General features: G+C 44.7%; 1 protein-coding gene across 1 annotated transcript; it reads left to right on the top strand.

The window, feature by feature from the left end:
• Positions 1–15: 15 nt before the first annotated feature.
• Positions 16–26,005, top strand: HDHD2 (haloacid dehalogenase like hydrolase domain containing 2). The gene is made up of 7 exons (XM_056138124.1): positions 16–146; positions 3,312–3,422; positions 5,977–6,185; positions 9,606–9,690; positions 21,376–21,592; positions 23,056–23,119; positions 24,972–26,005. The coding sequence occupies exons 2-7, from the start codon at positions 3,322–3,324 to the stop codon at positions 25,073–25,075; spliced, it is 780 nt and encodes a 259-aa protein (XP_055994099.1). The 5' UTR covers positions 16–146; positions 3,312–3,321; the 3' UTR covers positions 25,076–26,005.
• The last annotated feature ends 521 nt before the right edge of the window (positions 26,006–26,526 follow it).

The raw sequence follows: 26,526 nt of genomic DNA, 5'->3' as shown, positions 1-26,526 counted from the left end.
CGGATCCGGAGGGGCGGGACTTCCGGCCTCTCCACCCCAGCTTCCGGCGCCCGTCGGGAGGCTGTCCTGGAGGTCGGACGGCGCGGCCAACCTTGCTTTCCCTGCTAGGCGGGAGTCTTTGCTTGAGGACTGCGTGCGGAGCGCGGGTGAGGAGCCTCGCCTAGAGGACCAAGGGCATGCTTGTCCCGAAGCCGCTTTTCTTTGTGAGCGTGTTGGGTGGGGGGGCGGAGAGGGGAAACACACGGGCTGCCCGCGAGGCCACACCTCCTCGGGGGACACAGGCCAATCCGCGTGCTCTCCGCGAGGATGGTACCGCCTCTTCCGGCAGGAACGCCCCCCGCCAGCCGCTCCCGCGCAGGCGCAAAGCGGGCGCCCGGCCCTGCGTTCCGATACCCCCCGGGACGCTCGCGTCCCCTCTTTGCTCTGGGGCACCTTGAGGGCCACCAGAACCTATGGTCCTGGCCTTTCTTCCTCGCGAGTCAGCCTGGCGTTTGCCAGGTCCTGGAATTCGGGTGAGGCAGATGGCAGTGTCCACCTGCAGGCCCCTGGCCACCCAGGAGGGTGCGCGGGGCGGTCTTCGGTGCCTTGATGATACCTGGCGAGGCCCAGGGGCCAGATGTGTGGTGGCGGGGACCCAACCTGTCCTGGCCAGGTGCAAGGCCAGTGCCTTCTCCGCTGTGGACATTTCTGTTCCTCTCTGATGGTACAGATGTGCGTATCTCTCAAGGATAGAGATGAATAGACTTGCTTGTTCTCAGAGTGTGGTGAATTCCAAGCTGGTTGAAAGTGATTGCTTTTGTTACTATCAGTATGTAGGTATATATCAGTATGTAGAGTATAGGTATATATCAATATAGTATATATATCTTGAAAAAATTTTGTAAGTTTTCACTTTAAGGTTTTTCCATTCTCTTGGTTGATGCTGAAATCTCATTCAGCTTTAAATATACCTCTCCTTAATTACCAGTAAGTTTTGAACATATCCTCATTTGTTTATTGGTCTTTTCTACTGAGTTGTTTGTAGTCTTAATATTCATAGTTTATGTTTCCTAAGTTTCTCATCTTGGTGTTAGAAATATGTCTTGCAGTCTCTGTATTTTTAATTATCTTTCTCAGTCACAAAAATCACAAATCATCTTGTTATTCGTCGATTGCCTCGAGCAGGCCCCAGTAACGTCTCCTTCATCCTAGCCCTGAGATTATATTCAAGGCTCTTTAGGAGAATGAGACCCATGATTGTTACTGGTATTTGGCATATTGGGTACGCCACGGGGAGTTTGCCAGACTCTGCCATGTGGACAGGCTACATTCGGTAGCCTGCCAGTTTGTCCAAAGTAGGAATGAGATGTCATAATAAGATGTCACATTCGCGGCCGCGCGGTTCCGGGAGCTGGTTTTTATAGTCTCTGAGTCTTGGCCGCTGATGGGATTACACGGCGCCAGGGGGCCAGTTGGTGGGTGTGACCCCTGCCTACTGGAATTTGGAGGATCTGGGTGGAGGATGCTCAGCCCCAATCTGAGTAGGCTTGGAGATGTTGGCCCCGGAACCCACGTGGCATTGTCCCTCTGCCGGTACCTTCAGGTGTGCGGAGAGTGGTCTCAGCATGGTGGTGGCTGGTCCTGGAGGTCTTCGGCTGCCGGGGCCCTTTTAAGTCTTTCTTAAAGTCTTTCTAGTACTTAAAAAACATGGTTGAATTTTTTTCTTCTCAAAATATAGCTGTATCTGCCTTCTTATCCTGCTGAAGATACTTCTTTTTCTTTGGAGGGAGGGGGTGAGCAGACCTGACAATGCTACTGACTCTGCTCAGGCACCACTGCTGTTAGTGCCCAGGGGACCCTATGGGGTGCCAGGGATTGAACCCAGATTGACTAGGTGCAAGGCAAGCACCTAATTGTACTATCTCTCCTGCCACATGAAGGGGCATTTCTACATTTTTTTCTATTTTTGTGCCATATCCAGTAGTTTCCAGACTTTCCTCCTGGAGGTGGTCTGGGGACCTTGCAGTGCTAGGGGTCAAACCTGGGCCTCTTGCCTACATCCAGCCGGTATGTATGTACCTGTCCCTCAAGCTACATTTTTAAATTTGGGTGCAGTGCTGGGAATTGAACCTAGAGCCTCACACATGCAAGACAAACCCTGTACCACCGAGCTACATTCCCTAGTCCATGCCGTTTCTTATGTCATAAAATCAAGATGATTCTATCCTATCTAAAACCTTCACAGTTTTGCCTTAAACATATACAATTGTTTTTTTCCTGGAAAAAAATAATTATGCATGATATAAAGTGTTTTTTTTTCCTCACCTCCTGTGAATAGGAGAAAATGGAACACCATGTAATTGACATTTTTTTTAGGGCTATCTTATTTTTGTCTTCAGTTTTGGGGCTCACTTTGGGTTTATTAATTTCTTAAGTTGTATATCTTTTGGGTACAAAGATGACTGACTTGGAGAATTGGTAGAAGGGAGATCAGGAGTCTCTGCTTCCTGAAAGGAAGACACCCACTGGAGAATACCTAAAGACATAACAATGAAGGTTGTAGGATATTCTTATGGGTCAGGGAATTGGACCCAGCAGGGAGGTAGGCCAATGAAGAGAAAAATTAAGGTCTTATGGGGAGGAGGGGTATCAAGTGTCAGTGGTTCTATGAGTATTCCAGTACCGTGACTGAGGCTTCATCTTGCCTCCTTTCCTAAATAGAGAACAGAATTAGGCTTTAATCAAAGATGAATCAGTGCTTCTGTTCATCTGTTCCTCAGAGTAGATTATTCTTCTGTTTAAAAAATAAAATAAGTGAATAAATTTTTCCACCAAAGAGTATGCTCTTTTGGTGGGACAAAGGGGATGTCAAACTGGAAAGTAAATGGTTAACATCTCCTTACCCCCTCACCGTCCCGCTTGTATTTTTTTTGGGGGGGGCACACCCAGCAGTGCTCAGGGATCGCTCCTGGCAGATTTGGGGGACCCTACTGGTGCAAAGGATTGAACCTGGGTCAGCCGTGCACAAGGCAAGTGCCCTACCTGCTGTTCTGTTACTCTGACCCCAACATCTTTTTTAATAACTTTCCGTCTTCCTATGGTTTTAGTTCAAAACAGATAATTGAAACTAAATGTGGCAAAAATTTTACAAATCAAATTTTGGATTACAAAAGTTTTTTGTTGTGGTTTTTTGTTTTTGTTTGTAAAAGAAAATCAGTGTTGGACAATGAGCAGTGTCTTCTGGATCTGAGTGGCAATTTTGAAGACTTACCACTTTTTAATTGTCCATTGTTTTCTAAACTGTCATTTTAATTTCATTTGCTCTCTCCCAGGAAATGAAGGATGGCAGCGCGCCGTGCACTCAAAGCTGTTTTGGTGGATCTCAATGGCACACTTCACATTGAAGATGCAGCTGTGCCAGGCGCACAGGAAGCTCTTAAAAGGCAAGCTCTCCTCCAGGTTCAGCTGACAGATAACGCTTGTAAGGGCCGTTCTGCCAGCGCAGATCATTAGCTAAATAGATGGCCTGAAGATGGCATTTCACCAGCTCACCAATGGCTTTGGGGGTAGCGGGAAGATGTATGCATTGTAATATCCTCCAAACGTTCTCCAGCCTTTTACTGGGATTGACCTTTAACTTCGTCTTTCAGTACGTGTGTGTGTCTCACGACATTTTGAGATTGATAATTCAAGGTTATAAAATGTAGAATTTTAAAAATTGCAGAACAGATGGCCCTGGAAATAATCACAGTTGAATCCTGGAATTGCAAAGTGAAACACATACATCCACAGAGACGTAGTTCTGCCCGCTCCCTTCTCACCTCAGAGCTAGCACTGAAATTTAATGAAGGGGATTGGAATTTTAGAATTATTTCATCAACTGAACTTCATGCTTTTGGATATCAGAGACTTAATGTCAGTATCGTATCACCACAGCACTAAATGCAAATCTAGACAGAGACTAAGAGTATGTAGTAAAAGCTTGTTTAGGTGAATAGAAAATGGGTGTTGGTCTTGAAAAAGTGAAAACTTACCAGAGAACTAGTAGCTGATAATCAAGCATCTTCCTCCTGAAATGATTTGAGGCAATTTCCAAAATCAGTATTACCCTGTAGTATCTATCATTTCCCAGCTTTAAAAGCACTACTGCTTTTCAGAAATTATAGTTAGTGGAATGGAGAGGTGTTTTAGGGCAAAAGATTGACCCAGATATCACACTCTCAAGGAGTTCACTTTCCTTGTGGGGAATCAATAAACATAAAGAGAATCGTGTATCCGGTAGGAGTCATTGCAAGGGATCAATCTGGTTAAAAGTCATGATGTTCATTTTGTAGGTAGGCAATATATTTAAAGTCAGGGGCCATGGCTGCAGACTTGGATGTTCTTGCCCTCCCCCTTAGTTAGGCTTTCTAGGAAAAGTGTGTCCATACCCCTATCGAACAGGGGCTTTTACCGCCATAAAGATAAGCTTTCTACTTTGAATGAAAAGAAAAATCTATTTATGTCTGGTGAATAATGACTGATGAAATGATAGTTATTTGTATAGAAACAATTAGTGACTAGGAAAAAAGGAAGGTTGAAGGGAATGCTTTTTATTTTATTTTATTTATTTTTTATTAGTGAATCACCGTGGGGTACAGTTACAGACTCACAGACTTTTGTGCTTGTGTTTCAGTCACACAATGATCGAGTACCCATCCCGCTACCAGTGCCCATTCTCCACTACCAATGATTCCAGTATCCCTCCCACCACCCCCAACCCATCCCCCCACCCCACCCCGCCTCTGAGGCAGGGCAATCCCTTTTGTTCTCTCTTTCCTTTTGGGTGTTGTACAAGCGGCCATTGAGTGGCCATTGTGATTGATCTATAGTCTACATTTGGCTTGCATCTTGAAGGGAATATTTTATATTAAAATAATGCGATTTGGGGGACCATGAGATAGTGCAGCAGATAGGGTGCTTGCCTTGCACACAGCAGACCTAGGTTCAATCCCATGCACCCCATATAGTCTCCTGAGCCCCAGCAGTGATCCCTGAATGCGGAGCCAGGAGTAAGCCCTAAGCACTGATGGGTGTAGCACCAACATATAACAAAACAAAGTGTTTGTTTGGGGTGCTGAAAAGAGTACAGTGGGTAAGGTGCATGTCTTGCATGCAGCTGAGCTGGGTTTGATTCCCAGCACCACGTATGGTTCCCTGAGCGCCTCCAGAAGTGATCCCTAATCTCAGAGCCAGGACTAAGCCATTCTCTAATTGGCCGAGAAGAAGGAAAAATAATACCCTGAGCTATCTGCTGTTACATCACTACAGAAAATCAAACCATAAACCAGAAGAAAGATGGGAATCTTGTCTCAGCTCAGTGCTCCCCAACTGATAAACCTAATAAGCAAGTCACTGACTCCTCTTGGCCTCTGTTTCCTCATCTTTAAATGAGAGTGAGGGCTGGAGATCTTACAGTGGGTAGAGAGTTTGGCTTGCACAAGGCCGACTCTGTTTAATTCCTAGTACCCCAAATGGTTTCCCAGTACAGTCAGGAGTGATCCCTGAGCAGAGAGGCAGTAATACCCTCAACACCACGGGGGTATAGCCCCAAAACCAAGAAACAAAATAAAAGTGGTGGTTTTACTAATAGTTCATCCCTAAGAAAACTTTCCCCTCTCAGATCCTGTGACGAGCTACTCCGAATTTTGTTTTGTTTTGTACTCTATTGAAGCCCTGCAGTAAAATCACTGAGAGTATAAGAAAGGCCCAAGGAGGAAAACGCTGCTTTACAAGTGGACTCTGCAGACTTTGGAGACAGCAGCTCCTCACGTGCAAATAATTTATAACCACCTCTGGATTGATTACCCAAAAAGACAAAAACAGACCAAGCCAACCTGCTGGTTATTAAAACATTTGCTTGGTGACTTCGTCTTTTATTCCTGCTCTCAGATTGGGAAGTTTGGTGGAGCCAGAATGTCAAGGCTGCCTGTTAACGTCTGGATTTGACCCTTCCAGGTTACGCAGTGCCTCTGTGATGGTCAGGTTTGTGACCAACACAACCAAAGAGAGCAAGCAAGACCTGCTGGAAAGGTTGAAGCGGCTGAATTTTGATATCTCTGAGGATGAAATATTCACTTCTCTGACTGCAGCCAGAAATTTAGTGGAGCAGAAGCAGGTCCGGCCCATGCTGCTGGTTGATGAACGAGCGCTGCCCGACTTCAAAGGTAGAGATTTGGAAAGATTCAGAAACTGTTTTGTTTGTTTGTTTTTTGTTTGCTTATAAATGATCATTAAAGCGGGATGTTGTCTTAAGTGTTTTTCCTTTTTGGTCCCACGATTGATTGAGAGCAGCTTGTTGAATCTTGGTTGGTACTTTTCAATCCTGTTTGACTGCGCTCCATTGGCAGAGAAGTATGATTGATTGTAACCCAGGCTTGTGTTTGTGTGTGTCCCAGTGCTTCCTCTCACTGTCGGAGAAGTACTCCTCTCATTGGTTTACTTATATCTGCTTGACTTTGATACTGCTTGGAACCCTTAAAATTAGTTCTGCAGTCTTATGAATCATGACCTTGAGAAGTCTTATCTTTTTTTTTCTGAGTGCTTATGTCACCAACTTAATAAAGGGTTCATTTGTTTCTGTTTGTTTTCAGTTTGCAGGGACTAACTTGCTTTCCATTTTTTTAAATTGTCTTTTAAATATATGAAGTATTTTAATGATTGCAAAGGTAAGACTATATGAAAGGTACTTTGAGAGAGATTTTTTGTTAAGGTTTCAGCTGTGTTTTATTATGTATACATGCTATACATATGAATTTGATTTTTCAATTCTTATAGAAATTTCATTAAATGTATGGACAAGAGCACAAATTATACAGTCTAATGAATTTCCAAAGTGACTATACCAGAACTAAATCAAAGAACATAACAATACCAGGACCCAGACTGCGCTTATATTCACAACTTTCATCTTCTAGAATAATCATCCCACAAGCATAAATTTGTTTACCTTCATTTAAAAGTATTTTATTATTATCAATGACAATATTATTATTATTATTATTATTATTATTATTATAACAGCTAAGGGATCATGTTTACAACAGTGTTTGGTATTTATGATTTGGATGTACAGTTACTTCACCTCACCCAGGCCCCCACCAATCCTTCTGTTAACTTGTAGTCTGCCTCTCTGTTCCCCTCCCCAGCCCTGCTGGGTGGTCTCAGTTGTGTAATAAAAGGGGGTCTGCCCTCACTCCATACCATCTGTTCCCTTGTGTATACCGCAAAGGAATGAGGTTGTCTAGCACTTGCTCTTTGCCCTTTGACTTGTTTAGCCTAATGTGATGCCCTCTGGTTGCATCCAGGTCGCGGCAAGCTGTAGGGCTCCATCTTTTCTTACAGCTGCCTTGTATCCTGCTTTGTATCCCACCGTTCTATTATCCCTTCATCTGTTGTGGGCCGTATTCTGACTATAGAACTACGCACGGCTCTGAACATAGGCATGTATATATATTACTTCTGTTTGAATCAGTGTTTTGTGTTTGGGGGTAGATGCCAAGAAGTGGACTCGCCAGGTAATATGGAAATTCTGCTCTTATATTTTGGAGAAAGTCTCTGTGACTTTTTTTGTAGCGCCTGAGCCAGGCAACATTCCCACTGGCATGCAGGCGCCTGGGGGTGGAGGGTGGGGGTGTAGGGGCGGGGGGTCTTCTGTACTGGCCCCCTCACTGGGGTGAGATAACACATACCTCAGTGTCATTTTGATTTGCACTTCCCTTATAAATGACGATGAAAACATTTCACGTGCCTGCTGTCCATTCAGGGAGGCGTCTTTTCATCTCCTGTCCCTATTTCTGCCCCTGAGTGGGGTGAGTGGTTATGACTTCACCTGGTGTTGCTCACGGGTTGCTCCCAGCCCTGTGCTCAGGGGTCACTGCTTAGTGGTGCTGAGGGGGACCATGTCATACCAGGGCTTGAACTGGAATCAGCTTCATGTAAAGGCCTGGACCCTTTGTGCCATCTCCCTGGCCCTCGTATCCCCATTTTTTTGTGGGGTTATTGGGGTTTTGCTGTGTTGAACTTTGGAAGTGCTTTTCATATCTTGGTATTAGGGCTTTTTCCAGTGCATGGTGTATAAGTATTTTCTTCTGTTTAGTAGGGCGGTTTTTTATTTCAGCCTGAGTTTCTTTTACCATGTAAGACCCTTTTAATTTGATATATTCCCATTGATTCATTTTTGTTTTTCTTGTCTTTCAATGACCAATGGAGTCAGGTCATTGAAAACTCCTGAGGTCCATATTCCAGACTGTTTTCTTCTCTTTTTAAAAAACACTGAAGTGATAATGGTTTATGAATGAAGACATTTATGTGTTAGGGGTACTGTGTCACCACCCTGTGCCCCTTGCCAAGCTACAACCTACATTCCTTCACCATGGATGGTCCTGTTGAGTGTGTTGATAGCTGATTTTGGCCTTGCTTCTTTTGACTTATTTCACTGAGCATGGCCCCCTCTACTTCCAACTGTGTTAGAGCAAAAGGGCAAGCTTTTCTCTTTTCTTATAGTTGAAAATACTCTAGCACTTGTGCTGTACAGCAATTTCACTTTCTTCAAGATTTAATACTCTTGGCCCACTCACAGAGGAAATTAGAAATCTGGGTTATCTGTTTTCTCTATTCCTTCCCCCTCACGTTTTGGTGGCATTGATAAGGAACATGATTAAAAGCAGTCGATAAGGAAGGCAAATAGAAATCAGCGTGAGGACAATACACAGAGCCTTTAGTCAGACTCAGAATAACTCAGAATAAGCATGGTTTAGTTGTCCGATGTGTCCGATGTGTCCTGTCAAGTACCAAGGTCTTAAAACATGCCTGAATTTGTAGAATAATGTTTGTGAAACCAGAAATAGATTAAGCATTGTGTAGAAAAATGTAGACTCCGGTGCTTTCCATATGTATCTTCAAGGTGTCAAACTCCCCTGTCGATTAGAGTCTAATTTCCCTGGCCTTTGAGATTTTCACTCTCTCATCAGTTGCTATTGATCTGTTAGTTCATTGGGAACTTGAGCCTGTTCTTGTTGATTGTAATCAGGAAAGCTTTTTGAAGCTAGAAATTGTTACTTGTTTGAGACCATCAAGGGTACAAATTTCAACTCAAATTTTCCCTTTGCTGAGTTGCTAGCTATAAAACCAGACCCAAAGAATATGCAAAAGAACTAAATGCTAAATGCAAAAATGCTAGAGAACTTTTTTTTTCTTTCAGGGGTCACAGACTACTTTCAGAGTACACTGAGCAGGATGTTTCTCAAACTTCATATTTTGTCTACAAAAAAAATTGGTACTTGGTAATTAAACTGCTTTTTTTAGAGGTCAGAGCAGTAAGCACAGTGGGTAGGGCGCTAGCCTGGCATGCAGCCATCCCAGGTTCGATCCTGGCATCCCATATGGTTCCCTAAGCACCTCAAGGAGAGATTCCTGAGTGCAGAGCCAGGAGTAACCCTTGGGCATCTCCAGGTGTGGGTCAAACACCAAAAGACAAAAAATTTAAATAAAATAACATGCTATGTTTAAAAATAGGACATTGCTTAAATTACATATTTTGAACCTTTTTCTTTTTCTTATCTTTTTTTAAAAAAAAATGTTCCCAGGGCTACAAACAAATGATCCTAATGCTGTGGTTGTAGGATTGGCACCTGAACATTTTCATTACCAGATTCTGAATCAAGCATTCCGGTAAGTACTAATTTTTCATGGGATCATATTCTCTCTTTCCTTTCTGGAGTCTTTGTTCTGTAAAGCTATGCATGTTTTATTGCTGGCCACTGAGATTACACGTGAGAATGGGCATCTTCAAGGCCACATCAGCTCATTATCAAATAATATTTATTGCTATCTAGCATTTAAAAAATCAGTTTAAAGTGATTTGTTAAAGGTCATTGGTTTTTTTCTGGTTCAGAGAATCAATATTATAGAAAATAAATTCCTTTAAAAACATGTAATTTTTTTTTAATTGAAGCACCAAGAGATACACAGTTACAAAGTTGTTCATGATTGGTTCAGTCATACAGTGTTCCAACAATCTCCCAAAATGGAATTTTTAATGCTACTTGGTGTTTCGGGGTTTTATTTGTTTGCTTAGATGATTTTTTATGTTCTTGGGCCGCCTATTTGGCTCTGTAGAAAATAAAAATAATGGGACTGGAGCGATAGTAAAGCAGGTAAGGTAAATACCTATCTTAGGTTTAGTCTCTGGCACCTTGTCTGGTTCCGCAAGCACCACCAGGAGTGATTCCTGAGTGCAGAGCCAGGAGTGATCCCTGAGTATCGCCAGGTGTTTCCCAAAACCCCATCTCTCCAAATAAATAAGTAACACATACTTTTTAATTCTTATTTAAAAAAACATTTAAAAAAAATTTCAGGTACCACTATTTATACAACTGTTAATGATAGGCTCTCATGCATATAAAGTTCCAACACCCCATCCTCCACCAGAATGTCCCTTGCTTCCACCCATCCTTCCACCCATGGTAACCTCAATTCTGAATACCATTTCTCAGATTAAAGCTACCAGTTTGGGACTGGAGAGATAATATAGTGGGTAGGGCACGTGCCTTGCACAGAGCTGACCTAGGTTTAATCCTCAGCATCCCATAGGGTCCCCTGAGTCTGCCATGAGTGATTTCCTGAGTGCAAAGCCAGGAGCAACCACTGAACATTGCTGGGTGTGACCCCATAAAACAAAAGAAAGCAATAACACTACCAGTTTTATTGTTAATCTCTGAAGGAAATCCAAAACAGTAAAGACAATGTGTCTTCTAGTGAGAATCCAGACAGTGGGGAAAGGTGACACATTTGGGCCAGGGATATACTTTTATGGGCCTTGCATATGTGAGGCCTAGGTTTAATCCCTGCAACCCCCCCGCCCCCAACAAAAAATAAATAGCCAGAAAGCTTTCACATTTGACCACATTTCCAAAGAAATTATTCTGTGAGTGATACTGTGGTCTGATCTGGGGAAGTGACAGTGGGAGGAAGAAGACCAGAATCTGGAAGTGTCACCAGGCCTTGATAGATAAGGGAAGTTAGGGGCTAAGCAGAGGGACTGGGGCTGTGTGGTGCCACATAAAGCAAAGAAAGAGAATGTGAGAAGGGCTCCAGCCCTAGCAAGAGAGAGCAGGCCCAGCCTGGAGTATTCAGAGGAGATATTCAGATGACTGTTGGGAGAAATTCAAAGAAACACGACTAACGTAAAAATATTACAAATCTTGGGTTGTGTATTCTACTTCATCTTTGCTGCAAACTGCCCCCATCTCATACCCCCACCCCCAAAACAAGCATAGTGATTGACAGTACCTTCTAACATAATTAAATTAAAGTTTGACTGGAAATCTGCCGTTGAGTAAGATTGTGATCTTTCTCCCCCGCCCCCAGGATTGTTCATTTTGTTGATTTTTCATTTTGCCTTTTACTTCTTGTCAAACCAATTCACCGTATCATTAGGTTTTGAATTTATGACAAGTCCTTTAAAAATAATGCGTAGATGATACATTAAGTTAACTTTTAAAAAATTAATGGAGGGGCTAGAGCAATAGTACAGCAGGAAAGGCACTTGCCTTATGTGAGGCCATCCCAGGCTGGATCCCTGGCACCTCTTGGAAGAGTCCCCGCGAATCCTTCCAAGAGTGATCCCTGAGCACCGAGCCAGGAATAAATTTGAAACCTAGTTGAGTGTGGTACCACACCCTCCAAATAAATGAATTGATAAATTTTGGCGTTTAACTGCAAGAATAGCTGTATAAACCCCCTTTTCTTACCAGTATGAAGTCACTGTCACTGTCCTCCCATTGTTCATCGATTTGCTCGAGTGGGCCCAGTAACGTCTCGATTGTGAGACTTGGTTGTTACTGTGTTTGGCATATCGAATACGTCATGGGTAGCTTGCCAGGCTTTGCCCTGTGGGCGAAATACTCTCAGTAGCTTGCCAAACTAGTATGAAGGTCTACAAAAATAATTTTCTCTTATGTTTGTTGTAGAATTTGGTGTTTTATTTAGACACCATGACAGACAACAGCATTAGTGTTTCAGGACTATATCGTCCCCCCCACCAGAGTGTCAGCGGCCCCCAACCCTGCCACTGATTTTACATCCCTGCTTGTCCTTGTCCCCTCCTTAGCAGACTCAGTTCTATAGGCAAATTCTCAGGGTCTGTTGTTACTGGCCACTAAGAATTATAGAATTCATGTATCCTAGAATTAGTATATTTATAGGAAATGTTAAAGAGACAGAGCTCAGGGGGCCTCTAAACACTGCCAGGTTTGGTCGCCAAACCAAAAATATATATATAATAATTGTTAAAATAACATTGATATATTAACAATATATTTATTATTATATTATTTATAATAGAGGGGCCAGAGTGATAGTACAGCAAGTAAGACATTTGCCTTGCATGCAGCTGACCCAGGTTTGATCCCTGGCATCCCATACGGTCCTCTGACCACCGCCAGGAGTGATCCCTGAATGCAGAACCAGGAGTCAGCCCTGAGCATTGCCAGATATAGCCGACTTCGGGCTGGATTCCTGACACATTCCTGGGTCCCAAAACAAACAGTAATAGAATAAAACTCCTTACAGCCTCACACATCCTAGCACATTAGGTGCTATTAGTCTGACTGGCCCTCTTTTCCCTGTGAACACGTTAGAGTTGGGTCATCAGCTCCTGTGGGGGATAAGTTTCTGTTTAATAGTAAAAAAACACTGCCAGTGCCCAGTGTCCATTTACTGTAGTTATCGCTGAGATGTCTTTGGCTGTGCCAGATAACGTGACGATGAACTCAGGGTATGTGGTGTTAATGTTCATTCCCCTTCACCTGCTTTACTTCTATTAGCTCCCTGGAGGAGCTGTCTCACTCCTTTCGGAAGGTTTTTCTACTGTTCTAGAATCAGTGTGTTTATTTGAAATAGAGATTCTACTAATATGTCCTCGTTCTGTGTTTACCCCTCCTACCTTTTTTATTCATGTCTTTTACTGAGGAATTCAAGAAGAGATCGATTGATTTTAGCTAGTAATTTGGAAAGGACATATTTAATAGGAAGTTGCGAGGACTCTGTCTTAGACATTGCTAGACTCAGGGTAATAAAAATGTATCTTGACATAATACTGACTTTGTAATTGCTCGGATGCTGTCTAATTAGTACACTTCCCTAACCATATTGATTTTTTCAAACACTACATTTTAAAGCATTATGGTGATCTTGTAGGTCAACTCTAATTTCACAAATGCACTTAACAGCTGGGTGGAGAGTTAACAAAAGGATTTTAGGTCTTGCCCTTCTTTGCATATTGATGTCTCCACAGAGACTGTGCCTTCCAACCAGTGACTACAGCTGTTGGACTTATAAGTGGTAAATATAGATATCTCAGATGAACTACTGTGGAGGTAAATTACTATTCATGTTGATAATGAGAATCAACACTGGATCTGAAGCCCCATTGCATAGCTGCCTTGAGTCTCAGCTCCCAGGTCATGTTGCCCTTTGGCAGATCCATCGACCCTTCACATTTTACTGCCTCTTAGTTACTCTGCTTGGAGTAAGGGGCCCCCAGATGGGTAGTACAAATAGTGTCTCGAGTTGGATGAGACTGAAAACATTGAACTTTAAAGAATTGATTCGGGGAAGAATTTGAATCAGTTATAAAGGCCCTCCCGTTGATCATCGATTTGCTCGAGCGGGCCCAGTAACGTCTCCATTGGAGACTTTGTTGTTACTGTGTCTGGCATATTGGATACGTCATGGAGAGCTTGCCAGGCTCTGCCGTGCGGGCGAGATACTCTCGGTAGTTTGCCGGGCTCTCCGAGAGGGGCGGAGGAATCGAACTCAGGTTGGCCATGTTCGCTGCATGCAAGGCAAACGCCCTACCGCTGTGCTATCGCTCCAGTTATAAGGAATAGATAATGATTTGTGTTTGGATATTAACCTTAAGTGTTTCAGGCTTTATCATGAGCTCCTTTCAATGTTCTATAAATATGCTAACAACTCTGCATTAAACGGGCCATTTTGACCGTAAGTCTGTGGTGCCCTGTCTCTTTGGTCCTCTGCTGGGGACGCCTGGGGACTCCGCTCTTGGCCACCAAGTGTGTTGTGCCTCTGCATTTGGAACTCACAGTTTGCGTTTGGAATAAGAGGTGCAGATCTTAAGAACAACAACCAAATATTGGTGTATTTTTTTTTCTTTCACCTACTACTAAAAGCCCCAAAGAGTAATGTAGTGGACACTCATATGCCTGGCAACCAGATGAGAAATGCAAATTATCAAGACATTTTTTATATCCCCTGCCTAAATAAATTTGGGAGAGCCCCAGTTTTATAGCTACCATCTAGAAGAAATGTACAAAAATGTCCTTGTATTTGAAGTTGAGTGACATTACAACTTACAGATTTAAATGCAGAAGTTGTAGATTCCTTAAAATTAATATTTTGAAGTTTGTTTTGTGACTTCCTTAATTGTTACAAGGTTCAAAAAATCTCTAAAAATATTGTAGATATGCAGAAATTTGTCTGTTTGGTTTTGTTCTTTTTTTGCTGGGGATGGTAGGAAGGGGTTAGCCAGAAACTCTTTTCACCCAAAATGGTTCTGCTGGATATTGTTTTGCTTTGGCAAGATTACTTCACTATATTCCTTAGAAAAGAAAGAAGAGAAAAGGAATGGGGAAAGGGGGACCAGTAACCGTCAAACGGCTTATGTTATTGCTCATCTGCATGGTAATTCCTGAATCCTTGATCAGTATCAGCGTCCTGAGCATGAGACATTCCGGAACAGCATCAGAGTTGAACTCTGCTAGATATAGTCGAAGCTTCTCTCCATTTTGAAAGGGCTGACTGCTATGTAGCCTTTTAAGTACAGGCTATAAAAATAAAACACTTTGGACATGAGAAATGGTTTAAAACAATAAGAACAGAATAAAGTTTTGGATGATTTAGTAATATAAGTACTTTTATTACTTAATTTTGGGGGGGAACACACCGGCTCAGGGCTTAGTCATGGATCTGTGCTCAGGGATCACTCCTAGAATGGCTTGGACCGTCTGGGGTACTGGTATGGAACCTAGGTCAGCCACATGTATTGTAGGTGCCCTACCCACTTTACTAGCTCTCCAACCTCTTCCCCTTTTGTGTGTGTGTGTGTGTGTGTTGCTGCTTTTTAGAAAAAGTTGTGTAACATGCACAATAAGATATACATACAAATTATTAGTAGGCAACTCAGTAACATTTTATACATACTTATACTTTCTTTACCCCTATTCCCATCAAGGTCATTTTCAGAATCCGGTAAAATTACCTCTGTCTTCCCAGTCTGCATTTCCCTTTCTTAAGACTGCTTTGACTTTACTACTGTTGCCAGTTCTAGATCTTCCCATGAATGAAATCATAATATCGGAACATTTCTGATCCAGTTTTGAGTTTTGTCCAAGTTGTTGCATGCAACAATATTTTGTTTTTGTTTTGTTTCTTTTAAAAATTTTTGTTGTTGTTCCAGTCTGTGGTATGAATATCTTACCATATATTTATTTTTCCTGTTAATGGGCCTTTGGGTTATTGCCAGTTTTGGCTGTATCTGTATAAAACTGCTGTGAATATTATTCCTGTCTTTGGGGGGACATACATATTCATTTCTCCTGGGTCCACGGCTGCCTGTGAAATTACCAGGTAACAGGATAAGTGCTTGTTCTGCTTTAGTAAATATTGCTAAATAATTTTCCAAAGTGATTGTGCGAGGTCATATTCTCCCACTAGCTATGGATGTTTCAATTGCTTCGTCTTCTCACATTTCTCTTGCTAGGGATAATTGTTGCCATTCGTATATGTGTGAACATTGTTATCATACTGAGTTCAATTCATATGTCTCTGGTGAATAATGTCTAGAAACTGATTCATATGCTTATTAGTCCTTGGATGACTTTGTGATATGTCTCTCCAGTTCCTTTACCTTTTCTGATTGGGTTGTGTTTTTCTGATTAATTGGAGACAGTGTGTTATGTGCTAAATATATTTGAGTTTATGGTTGGGTATAGGCGTTACTGATACCATATTCCCATCTGAGGTTTGCCCCCTTTACTCTCTTAAGAGTGAGAACTTGAAGTTCTTGATTTTCATGGAGTTCAGTTTGTTTTCTTTCATTCCCTTAAGAAATCTCTGTCCACTTCATAATCTTGAGGATATTCACCTGTGTTATCTAGCAAAGCTTTATTGTTTGGCCTATAATAGGTCTAGGGTCTATTTTGATCTTGTGTGTGAACTATATGAGATATAGTCCTTTTTTTTTCCCCCTACACAGATATCTAGTTATTTCAGCAACAGTTATTCAAAGATCCATTTCTTTCTCTCACAGAATAACGGTGGTGATTTTTTTGTTTTGTTTTAAGGCCAAACCACTCAGAAGTGGTGCTTGGGGGTCACTGTGGTAGATCATGCAGTTGGTGCTAATGGTCAGACCCAGGCTTCCTGCGTACAGGTTTGCACAAGCCTGTGAAGCTCCCTCTGCCCCCAGCAGTGGTGACTTTGCCTTAAATTATGTGACTGTCTATCGTTGTTTCTGGATTCTTTATCTACTTATGTGCTGTTCCACAATTACAATACACTTTATGGTCTTTGTAACTTTAGTGCGAACCTTCAACTTTACTATCTTCATGGTTATCTTTCCTATTCTGCTTCTTTTATGCTTCCATATGAATTTTGAAGTCCATCTTGTCACTTCCCACAAAAGAAGCTAACTGGAATTTGATGCTCTGATAAATCTCTGGATTTAGGTAGTTTTCATCTGGACAGTATTGTTATTTAGTCTTTAGGCCTATGAAGGTAAAGATCTCTATTTCTTTAGATTTCTTTGAATCTTATTTATTACATCTTCTCGACCGTGTTCTATAGTTTTCAGTGTATGAATTCATCAACATCTTCCTACATGAATTCAGCTTTATGTTGTTTGATGTTATGACTGACAGTTTGTTAAATTTCGTGTTTAACAGCTTATTTGCTAGCACATAGGGCTGGAGCGATAGCACAGCGGGTAGGGTGTTCGCCTTACAAGCGGCCAACATAGCCGACCCGAGTTCGATTCCTCCGCCACTCTCGGAGAGCCCGGCAAGCTACCGAGAGTATTCGATATGCCAAACACAGTAACAACAAAGTCTCCAATGGAGACGTTACTGGGCCCGCTCGAGCAAATCAACGATCAACGGGAGGGCCTTTACCTTTACCTTTATAGGGATATAAGTGATATTTTGGTAAGACTGTGTCCTGACTGCTATTGTTGAACCACACCCACTAGTGCTGGGGGCCGGGGTGCAGCCCAGCTCAGCGCTCAGGCGTCCCTCCCCACATTACACAGGGCAGCCAGAGTATCTGAAGATTTGGTCCGTGGTTTGTTTAGCCAACATTGAAAGAAGTGTTGGGGGGAGGCTTGGAAGTACGGCATGCTAGTGAGGAGAGCTGATGGCAGAGGGGAGATTGGATTCTGTGTCATGAGAAAGACGGCCAGACCCAGTCCAGCAGGGGTCACAGACTATGTGAAGTGATGAGAAAGGAAGAAGTAGCCTGGAGATGGAATGCCGGACAGAGGCATTAATTTTGATTGTTTTTTCCTTTTTTTTTTTTCTTTTTTCTGTGCTAGGAATCAAACCCTGAGCCTCACCCTTGCCAAGGATGAATTTTATCACCGAGCCATCTTCTGACTCATTTGCTTTACTTTTTAATTTGGATTTGGAGGAGGCAGGCGGGTCACATCCAATGGTGCTCAGGGGCTACTCTGGTTTGATGTTCAGGGGTCCCTTTTGGCAGAGCTGGAGGTCATGCGTTGTCAGGGCTTGAAGCTTGATCTCGAGCTTGCGGTGCAGGTGGCCGCGGCTGTTTGGGCCAGTAGTCCTTTTTAAGTAGGGAGGTAGGCAGGGTCCTGTGATGGGCTAACCTTTAAGCTGAGACCTGACCAAGGAGCAGAGGGTTGCGGTGTGGATGAGCAGATGTGCCTGTTTCAGGAGACGGGAACACAGAAACACCACTTACGTGGCTGAAGCAGGAACTGGGGCAGCCTTTTCTTAGGCATTGAGGAGTGACTCTTGTAGATAGTACAGGTGATTTGACTTAGCAAAGTAGAAGGACAGCCTTGTCTTTCACGCCCTTTCCACCAAGAAGTTACTAAAGGGCCACAAACAGGGAAGGGCCCAAGCCCCATCTGTGTACTTCCTAACTCTGTCCTAGGGCAGGAGCAGAAAGCTCGGGGGACCGGGTTGGGAAGCATTTCAGAACTCCGTGAGACCATTTGGGGATATGCTTTTTGCTTTTATTTTGGAATTGGAAGTCTCCAACTAAGCTAATGAGTTGGGATATGGGAGAGTGAGAGAAGTTAAGTGGGGCTTTAGCAACTGGGTGAGTTTGTTGAGATGGGGTATTGGGGGACATGCTTTGGTTGGGGGTGGTCGTGGGGTGGCAAGAGGAACACTGAGCAGTGTGGTGTTCAGCATACAAGCCGTGTCTGGACATTCCACTGCCGGGTAATTGCATTTCCGTGCACCATCCCCAGCAGAAGTGGTGAAAGCTGAGCACTTGCAGAAACAGGAAATCTGTTTAGAAAGGCAGTACATAAAGGACCAAACATGATGGCCTCTCAGTATCTGTATTGCAAACCATAATACCCATAAGTAGAGAGAGAGTAAGAGGGAAATTGTCTGCCATAGATGCAGGGGGCGGAGGGGATACTGTGGACATTGGTGATGGAAAATGTAAACTGGTGGAAGAATGGGTATTTGATCATTGTATGACTGAAACTCAGACAGAACCTTTTGTAACTGGAGCTCACAGTTATTCAATTAAAAATAAGAAAAAGAAAAGAATTAAAGGAAGAACCAATTTTTTAATAAACATGAAAGTTCAAAAGTGAAAAAAATATATTTTAAAAAAGAAAGGCAGTACAGTATTTGGAGGAATGCTAGAGTGGTTTCTCAGAAGTCATGAATTGCAACACTCCTGGACGATGTGATTGATTTTAGCCAACATTTCTGAATGATTCATAATAAAACGGCACCTTCCTTAAGATTTATTTTTGCAAGGGAAAGAGGGCTCGGGATCACACCTCGCAGTGCTCAGGGGTCACTCCTGGCAGCTCTGGGGGCAGCTGACCATGTGCACGGCCTCCTCCTTATCACTGTACTGCCTCTGTGCGACTCTTGGAGGTCTTGAGACCTTTGGTGTTTTTCGTAGCACTCTGCCTAAAAGTTTTGTACAGTGGCCCCAATCCCCCAGCGGGGAGACTCCATGGCATCAAGAGCTGCAGGTCTTTACGCTGCGCCTCCTTCCTGCTCTCATCTCCCCTGCTCCTTGCACAGCCTCAGTAGGCCTGTGATTAAGATGTTCCCTGGAAGTTCTCAGATTCAAGCTGATACTTTATTTCTAGTAATGAGAACAACATTGTCTTTTTTATTTTTTCTTTCAATAAATATAAAAACACTTGCGTGCTGGGATGTTTTTTTAAATAAGTTTTACATGTTTAACTATAAAAGGTATTTTCATCTGTGTCCTAGAAGATGTTTTGCCTTTCCACCCATCCTTGGCTCTTCAGAGGCTCCGTCCAGCTGAGCGGGGGAGAGAAGAGCTCTGGGAGCAGAAACCACTTCCCTGCGCAACGCTTGCTCCCCCAGCCTCGCAGCGCCCCGTCCCCACTTAGAGACACGTAGAGACACCCCCGGTTTCAGCCCTTCCAGGGAACGCACTGAAGTACTGCTTGGGAATTAAGTATACACATCAGTCAAGCCGATAAGTCTTTTCCTCAGTTAATATATAATAAAATATTAACAAAGCAAATCAAATGAGTTTTTAGTTTAGCTGTATAAGTGGAAAGCAATTTTGAGGTCTGTTGCATAAAGAATTCCAGTTCCGTGGTAGAGCAGCAAATAAATGGGCTTGGGGGCTGGGTGACAGGAGGGGCGATAGATAAATCATCCGTTATTATCTCATTGCTCTCGCTGTGGTTCCTCAAGGCCACTCTAGTGGCTTCATCGGGGCTCTTAGCAGTTGGATTTCAGGATCAGCTTTAAGGAAGAAGTTGGTATGAATATTAGCGAATGAATGTGAAGGCTCTGCCCTGTTCTGTGAGCAATTTGTAGTAACTAACAGCCAGGCCCTGTAATCATCCAGGACTGGTTTTTCACTTAATAAAATATTTAATCACAACTGTCTGAATTCTGCATCTCCCTCAGGAAGGCAATCCCCCGCCCACTGACAAGAGTAACTTAACAGTTTCCTAGCCGAGTGCTTAATTACTCGGAATTGTGAAGGGTAAGACGGGATGATTTCTTCCTCGGTGAACATACTAAATATTTTTAACGAAGTCAGTGACTTAAAGTGAGTTCAGCGGGTGAGGTCAGTGTAACATTGGATAAGAGAGAGCAGTTGCAGGACTGTGCCATGCCCCCGTGTCCTGCTGGGTGACAGTAGATCTGTGTTTCTACCCTGTGACCCACGACAGCTGCTGGGGTGGATGGTAGGTGTTGGGGGAGTGTGGGGGCATGGGCGTGATATGGTGGCGGTGTGGTTTTGGGTTTTGTTGGGGTTTTTGGGTGTTTTTTTTTTTTTTAATGTGGTCGTATGTTTGGCCTGAATTCCTAATGAAGAGCTTTAGCTGCATGTAGTTTGAATGGTAGTGGACTGGGTGAAACACTTCCATTCCTTTGGGCAGGAGAATATTTGCCCAATATCAGGAAGAAAGGGAGAGGCTCTTCACGGTCAGGTCTGTTCCTCAAAGCTTGTTGGTATTTTCTTGTGGGGCGGAGGGTGTGATGGCCTGATCTGAGAAGTGACATCAGAAGTCATCGAAAGCTGAGTACTGGCAAAAAAAAAAAAAAAAAAAAACTGTTTGTAAAATGTTCTGTGTAATTTTTGAATTAGAAAGACGCCTCTAGTATGGAGTCTAGGACACAGGGAATCAGGTATTTCGGCAGGTAGCAGAGTCTGCCTCCGAAACAGTAGTAGTGCGCGGTTGTGAATGGCTAAGAGCCTCCTGCTTACCATTAGGGAAGGTTGAAACAACTTGTCTCATTAAGTTAAGCTTCTTCCCTTGAGTGTCTTATTTAGCTTTACTTCTCTTAATTCCTTTTCCCCCGGTGATTTGGGTAAAGTGTCTGAAACCACTAAAGGTAAAAGGTTGAAGCAATCCCAAATTTAATAATCTATCACCTTTCTTTAGCGTATCTGAGTGTAATTCCCAGCAGTTCTAGTGAATTCATTAGAAGACAGCAAGTCATTAAAAGTTAATAAGAAACTGTTTGTTTCTGTGAATGTGAATGAAACTGCTCTGCAAGGCCGACGTTCTCCGGCAGTCGCGAGTGAGCGCCTGGCTCGCACCCGATCCCGTGTTCTCTGTCTCTCTAGCTTACTCCTGGACGGGGCGCCGCTGATCGCCATCCACAAGGCCAGGTACTACAAACGGAAAGATGGCTTGGCCCTGGGGCCTGGACCCTTTGTCACGGCCTTAGAGTATGCCACCGACACCCAGGCCACCGTGGTGGGGAAACCAGAGAAGACGTTCTTCCTGGAAGCGCTGCGGGGCACCGGCTTTGCGCCCGAGGAGGCTGTCATGATAGGAGACGTGAGTAGGAGAACCCGGGCAGGTCCTGAGCTCAAGGGTGCAGGGTAAGCGCACACAGGAGCTCCCTGCAGAGCAGGCCAGCCAGTAGGCGTGTGGGAATTCTGATTGGTTTTGACCTTCTTCGCAGCGCGAGGCACCATACACAGTTCAGCAGACCCATCCAGGCAAGTCAGTTAAAGACATGCTTGATGCTGTGCTTGGAGCCAGCTGCTCCAAAGTTTGTAATTTTTTTTTTGAGTATTCTTCATGCGGGGAACAGCTCGTTCCGAAAGAATCCTCTCAATATTTTTTTTTTCTCCCTTCATGTGTGTCTTGTGGAAGAACTTCCCAGTCAGCCACAGACAGCAGAGCATATGGATTGCTTCCACCCTGTGCACGGCAGGGGTACCGTGGACGGCAGCCAGTGGGGCACTGTCCTTGCCCGCATCCAATCCAGATTTGCCCCCTCGGCACCACATATGGTCCCCTGAGCTCTGCCTCACTCAGAACCAGGAGTGAGCCCTGAGCACCGTGCTGGGAGTGCCCCTGCCAAGAAGCAAACCCCAAATCTAATCGACGTGTTTTTTCCCAAGTGTGAGAGGAACATTAGACACACGGTGCATCTGAAGAGGCTGAGGTGGTTCGGTCTCATCTGTCAGGTACAGGCAGCTGGAGAGTGACTGAGCTGCAGGACAGACAACTCCGGTTTCAGCTCCTTTGCAGTCCACAGTTGAATCATTCACCGCAAAAGCTGCCACAGGCGGGGCCAGAGCAATAGCACGGGTTAGGGCGTTTACCTTGCACGCAGCTGACCTGAGTTCAATCTCCGGCATCCCTTATGTTACCTCAGCACCGCCAGGAGTAATTCCTGAGTGCAGAGCCAGGAGTAACCCCTAAGCAACACTGGGTGTGACCCAAAAAGTAAAAAAAAAAGCTGCCATGGGTATAGGAGGCTTTTGGTTTGTTGGTTTTAGTTTTCTTTTTGGCGGTGGGTTGAGGGGGCAGTTTTTTTGTTGGGGGGTCACACCTGGCGATGACAGGGGTTATCCTGACTCTATGCCCAGGTGCTCAGGGGACCACAGGGGATGCTGAGGATCGAATCCAAGTCAGGCACTTAGAAGGCAAGCTCCCTCCTCGCTGTTCTGCCTTCCCGCCCCTATGAGATTCTTTTTTAAAATGATTTTTTAAAATTACATTATTTTTATTTTATTGAGTCGTTTCACAGTGGGCTTAAACTTTGTCTTCCTAGAATGGCGTCCTGTGGTCTTAGGAGGAAGTGTCCCTGCTCAATTGCTTGAGTTCTTGCTGCGCCACATGGCCGGCCTTCCTCCGACACTCCCTTCTTCATGCTCTGCCGCCTGCCCATGTTAACACTTTCCCCTGTCCTGTCAACCAAGTTCCTCCCGGCGCAACTTTGTGTCAGGTCTCTGGGGCTTTTCTGGCCGGGTCACAGGCCCTGAGCTCACTGGCTTCTCTCTGTCCAGGACTGCAGGGACGACGTTGGCGGGGCCCAGAGCATCGGCATGCTGGGCATCCTAGTAAAGACCGGTACGTGTGTCCTGGACAGCAGGAGCATCCTCACTGCTCACAGGCTTGTCTTTACATGGTGGGCAGTGGGGGCTGGTGCTGGGACATAAAGTGCCTCAAACTCAATCACTGTAAAATCACGACATCTTCATAACAACTGCAGCACGGCACTGTAGCACTGTCCTCCTATTGTTCGTCAATTTGCTCGAGCGGGCCCAGTAACGTCTCCATCATGAGACTTGTTGTTACTGTGTTTGCATATTGAATACGTCACGGGTAGCTTTCCAGGCTCTGCCGTGCGGGCAAGATACTCTCAGTAGCTTGCCGGGCTCTCCGAGAGAGGTGGAGGAATCAAACCCGGCTCGGCCGGGCCAGCTGTGCGCAAGGCAAATGCCCTACCGCTGTAGTATCGCTTCACCCAACAACAAAAAAGTGAAAGTTTAGAAGTTTTTGCAGAAATGGCCAGGCCATTTTTATTTGTTAAAGAGAATTTATCTACCACACTTGACTAACATGTAAGAAATACCATGTAAGAAATGCTCAGAAGCACTTTCTCTTTCTGCCCCCCCCCCCCCCCCCCCACACACACAATAAATAAGTAGACTTGAGCTCTCAGCAGTATGGGTGGGTCTGTGCTTGTGACACTAGGAAGACCAGCTTTCGGAGGGTCATGCCCCCGAGGTGGAGATGAGCCTCTATCTCTGTCCGCCATTGTTAGCCTCTGTGTGGTTCCAGCCAGTGAGTTACAGTGCTCTGTAAAAGCAACCTTTTTTTTTTGTGCCAACTGTAAGTTGATGATCTATTTATAAAACTTAAAACTTCTTTTTTTTAGTAACTTCTTTTTTAATATATATATATATATTTTATAAACATAACCACCTTTTTGTGTCAGTTCTGTTTAGGAACTGTTTCCCATACCAGAATCAGACCCTTAAATATACCTACGGGAAAGCAAGGAATTTCACAAGTTCCTCCTGATCCATCCAGGGACTCCAGTGAACAGTCTCAGCTCTACATTAACCAACTCTGGCCAGGGCTGCTGCTTCCTTGGGCCTGTTAGTGCTGGGGTCGGCTGGTCCCGCCTTTCTCTCACCCCATGGATGCTGTGTGAGGAGTAGAACTCTTTCGAGCTAAGAGAAGTGGGCATGAGAACTGCTCGTGAGCTTAACACAGCTGCACTGGGCAATCTAGGCGCTGTCCTGGATGGAACGAAAAGGCAGCGCCCAGCCCTGGCCTCGGTGCAGTGCCGTTCTGAAGTGAGAGCTCATGAGGACGGAGCACAGGCATCTCTCAGGAATGGAAACTCGGCCTTGAGAAGTCAGATAGTGGAGGAGACTGAACTCATTTCCTCAGTTTCCTGTAATGCTCACGGAGCTGTCTCCCAGGCTGTAGGCTCCTTCTCTGAGACGAGTTTTGCTCTTGTGTATTTTTCCAAGAAACGTACCTTTTTTTTTTTCTTTCCTTTCTTTCCCTGGCACGCTAACTGATGTTTTACAAGGAAGCATCAATAGCCTTGCGCATGCCTCCAGGCTGGTTTCCGCTGACCCTGCCTTCTTGGTGGTGACCAGCCTGTCACAGTTCATCCAGAGAGGCTGAAACCAGTGACTTTGAGAAACAGAATCTAGTGTGGTTAGTGAAGCATGCAGGCCCGGATTGCATGCTCAGGCTGTTTGGACCCGGAGGGAACCTCACTCAGGGGTGCAGGCCGTCACTGTCGCAGGTCCCAGGGCCAAGGGCGTTGTTTCCCTGGAGCTGCCTTGAGCGTCAGAGTCTGTGTCAGGCACGGGCAGGGCTGTGTAGCCCCTGTGCTCCCGGGGTGGTTGCTTGGTCTTCCTGCAGGTGCCTTGGTTCACCAGCTTCCTTTGCCTTGCAGGGAAGTACCGAGCTGCGGATGAAGAGAAGATCAGCCCGCCGCCCTACCTGACCTGTGAGAGCTTCCCTCACGCCGTGGACCACATCCTGCAGCACCTGCTGTGAGACACCGTCTCTGCTGCCCGGCCATCTGTCCACCGTGAATGGACCCCTCCCCTCCTCCATGCCTGTGTAGACAGACACACTCGCACCGGCTTTCACCATGCATTGATTAGAGGGAAAAAGTCTTGCCCCTCCCTTTTGTTTTAATGACGATGAGGCCCAAAGAGAGGTGGGAGCTGGGATCTTTCAACTGCTCCTTTTGACATAGCCACCGGATGGGCGGGGCAGGTGGGGGGATGACTCCCTTAGGTCACCCTCTGTCCCTCCCCTCCTCGAATGGAGTTTTTTTAGACCACAGAAGAACGTCTGAAAGGGGACATTGGGCTGTAGGCTTGGGACCCTTCAGCTGTGCCAAGTGGGGTACAAGCCGGAAGCAGCAAATGGACTGTCCCAAGTGGTGGGTGACTCTGCCTCGACTGAGGCTGCTCCCTGGATTGTCTGCTGTGTTGTTCCCTCACGGGCGACCCCTCCTCCTCTTCATTAGCCAGAGGTGACTAATTTAAATTTAGAGCCTGATTTTAATTTAAAATAATATTTCCATTAATAACCTATTCATTGCAGATACCTATTACACTGGGTAACAGTTGTTTTGGAAATTTTATGTAAAATTAAAACTATCAGTATTTTACAGATGTTTTAATTAGACATTGTTATTAAGAGGAACAGTGCAGAAACTAAAATCAAGCCTTTAATGTCTTACAGACCATGCATTTTTGGAGTTAGTGTCCGCCGGGGTCCTATTAGCTGTACATTTGCAAGATTTCATTATTTTTGTCTCTGACACTGTGGGAAAAATATTTCAGGCGCTATTGGGACAGATTCAAGCTTTTATGTACTTGGTTACTGCAGCTGTAAAATGAAATCTTGTCTTGTAGTGCGGATTATTCTTCTCGTGTTAACCCGCCCAAATGAAGGGGACTAAGTGGGTAATGATTTTCTGAGTGTATTTGCATACCGTGATAATCCTGGGCCTTCGCAATTGTTTTACAGGACTCCTGGGCATTGAATGATCCGCATGTAATTGTACATCACTGTAGCGTTCACCTTATTGAAGCACACGCAGGCGTTAACGAGCTGTGGGCGCTGACGCTTGCTCAGAGATCAGCGTGGTCTGGGCTGGGGAGCGGGGGGCTCAGTAAACGGCAGCTGCCTCTCCTCGTGGCTTGACGTGGCCTCATTTCTCGCCACTGCAGATCCTAGAGTTGTGCTGGCCACGCCCCATGCCAGACCAGAGGGTGGACGAATGCAGTGACCCAGAGCACTGTGCCAGGGCCCTGGGTAGCCCCTGACTAGCCCTGTGACCTGGGGCAAGTCCCCTCACCTCTTCATAGGCCTCCTTTTCCCCTTTATCTGTGCAGTGAGAAAGAGCGTTGGCATCACCAGCCACCTCGGCTGTGGGTTCTGGTATGTGGTCTCAGAAGAGTGCAGGCCCATCGGAGGCGTGTTCATTCACA

Source organism: Sorex fumeus, unplaced genomic scaffold, assembly GCF_029834395.1.
Source record: "Sorex fumeus unplaced genomic scaffold, SorFum_2.1 ptg000128l, whole genome shotgun sequence".
In the NCBI taxonomy this organism is placed as follows: Eukaryota; Metazoa; Chordata; class Mammalia; order Eulipotyphla; family Soricidae; genus Sorex; species Sorex fumeus.
Note: the sequence above shows the minus strand (reverse complement) of the source record. Positions and strands in the feature narration are given on the sequence as shown.

Coding starts and splice junctions, on each gene's coding strand:
- HDHD2 (XM_056138124.1), top strand. CDS start 3,322: ATGGCAGCGCGCCGTGCACTCAAAGCTGTTTTGGTGGATCTCAATGGC. Junction 3,423..5,976: donor GCACAGGAAGCTCTTAAAAG/GCAAGCTCTCCT, acceptor TGACCCTTCCAG/GTTACGCAGTGCCTCTGTGA. Junction 21,593..23,055: donor AGGCTGTCATGATAGGAGAC/GTGAGTAGGAGA, acceptor CTCTCTGTCCAG/GACTGCAGGGACGACGTTGG.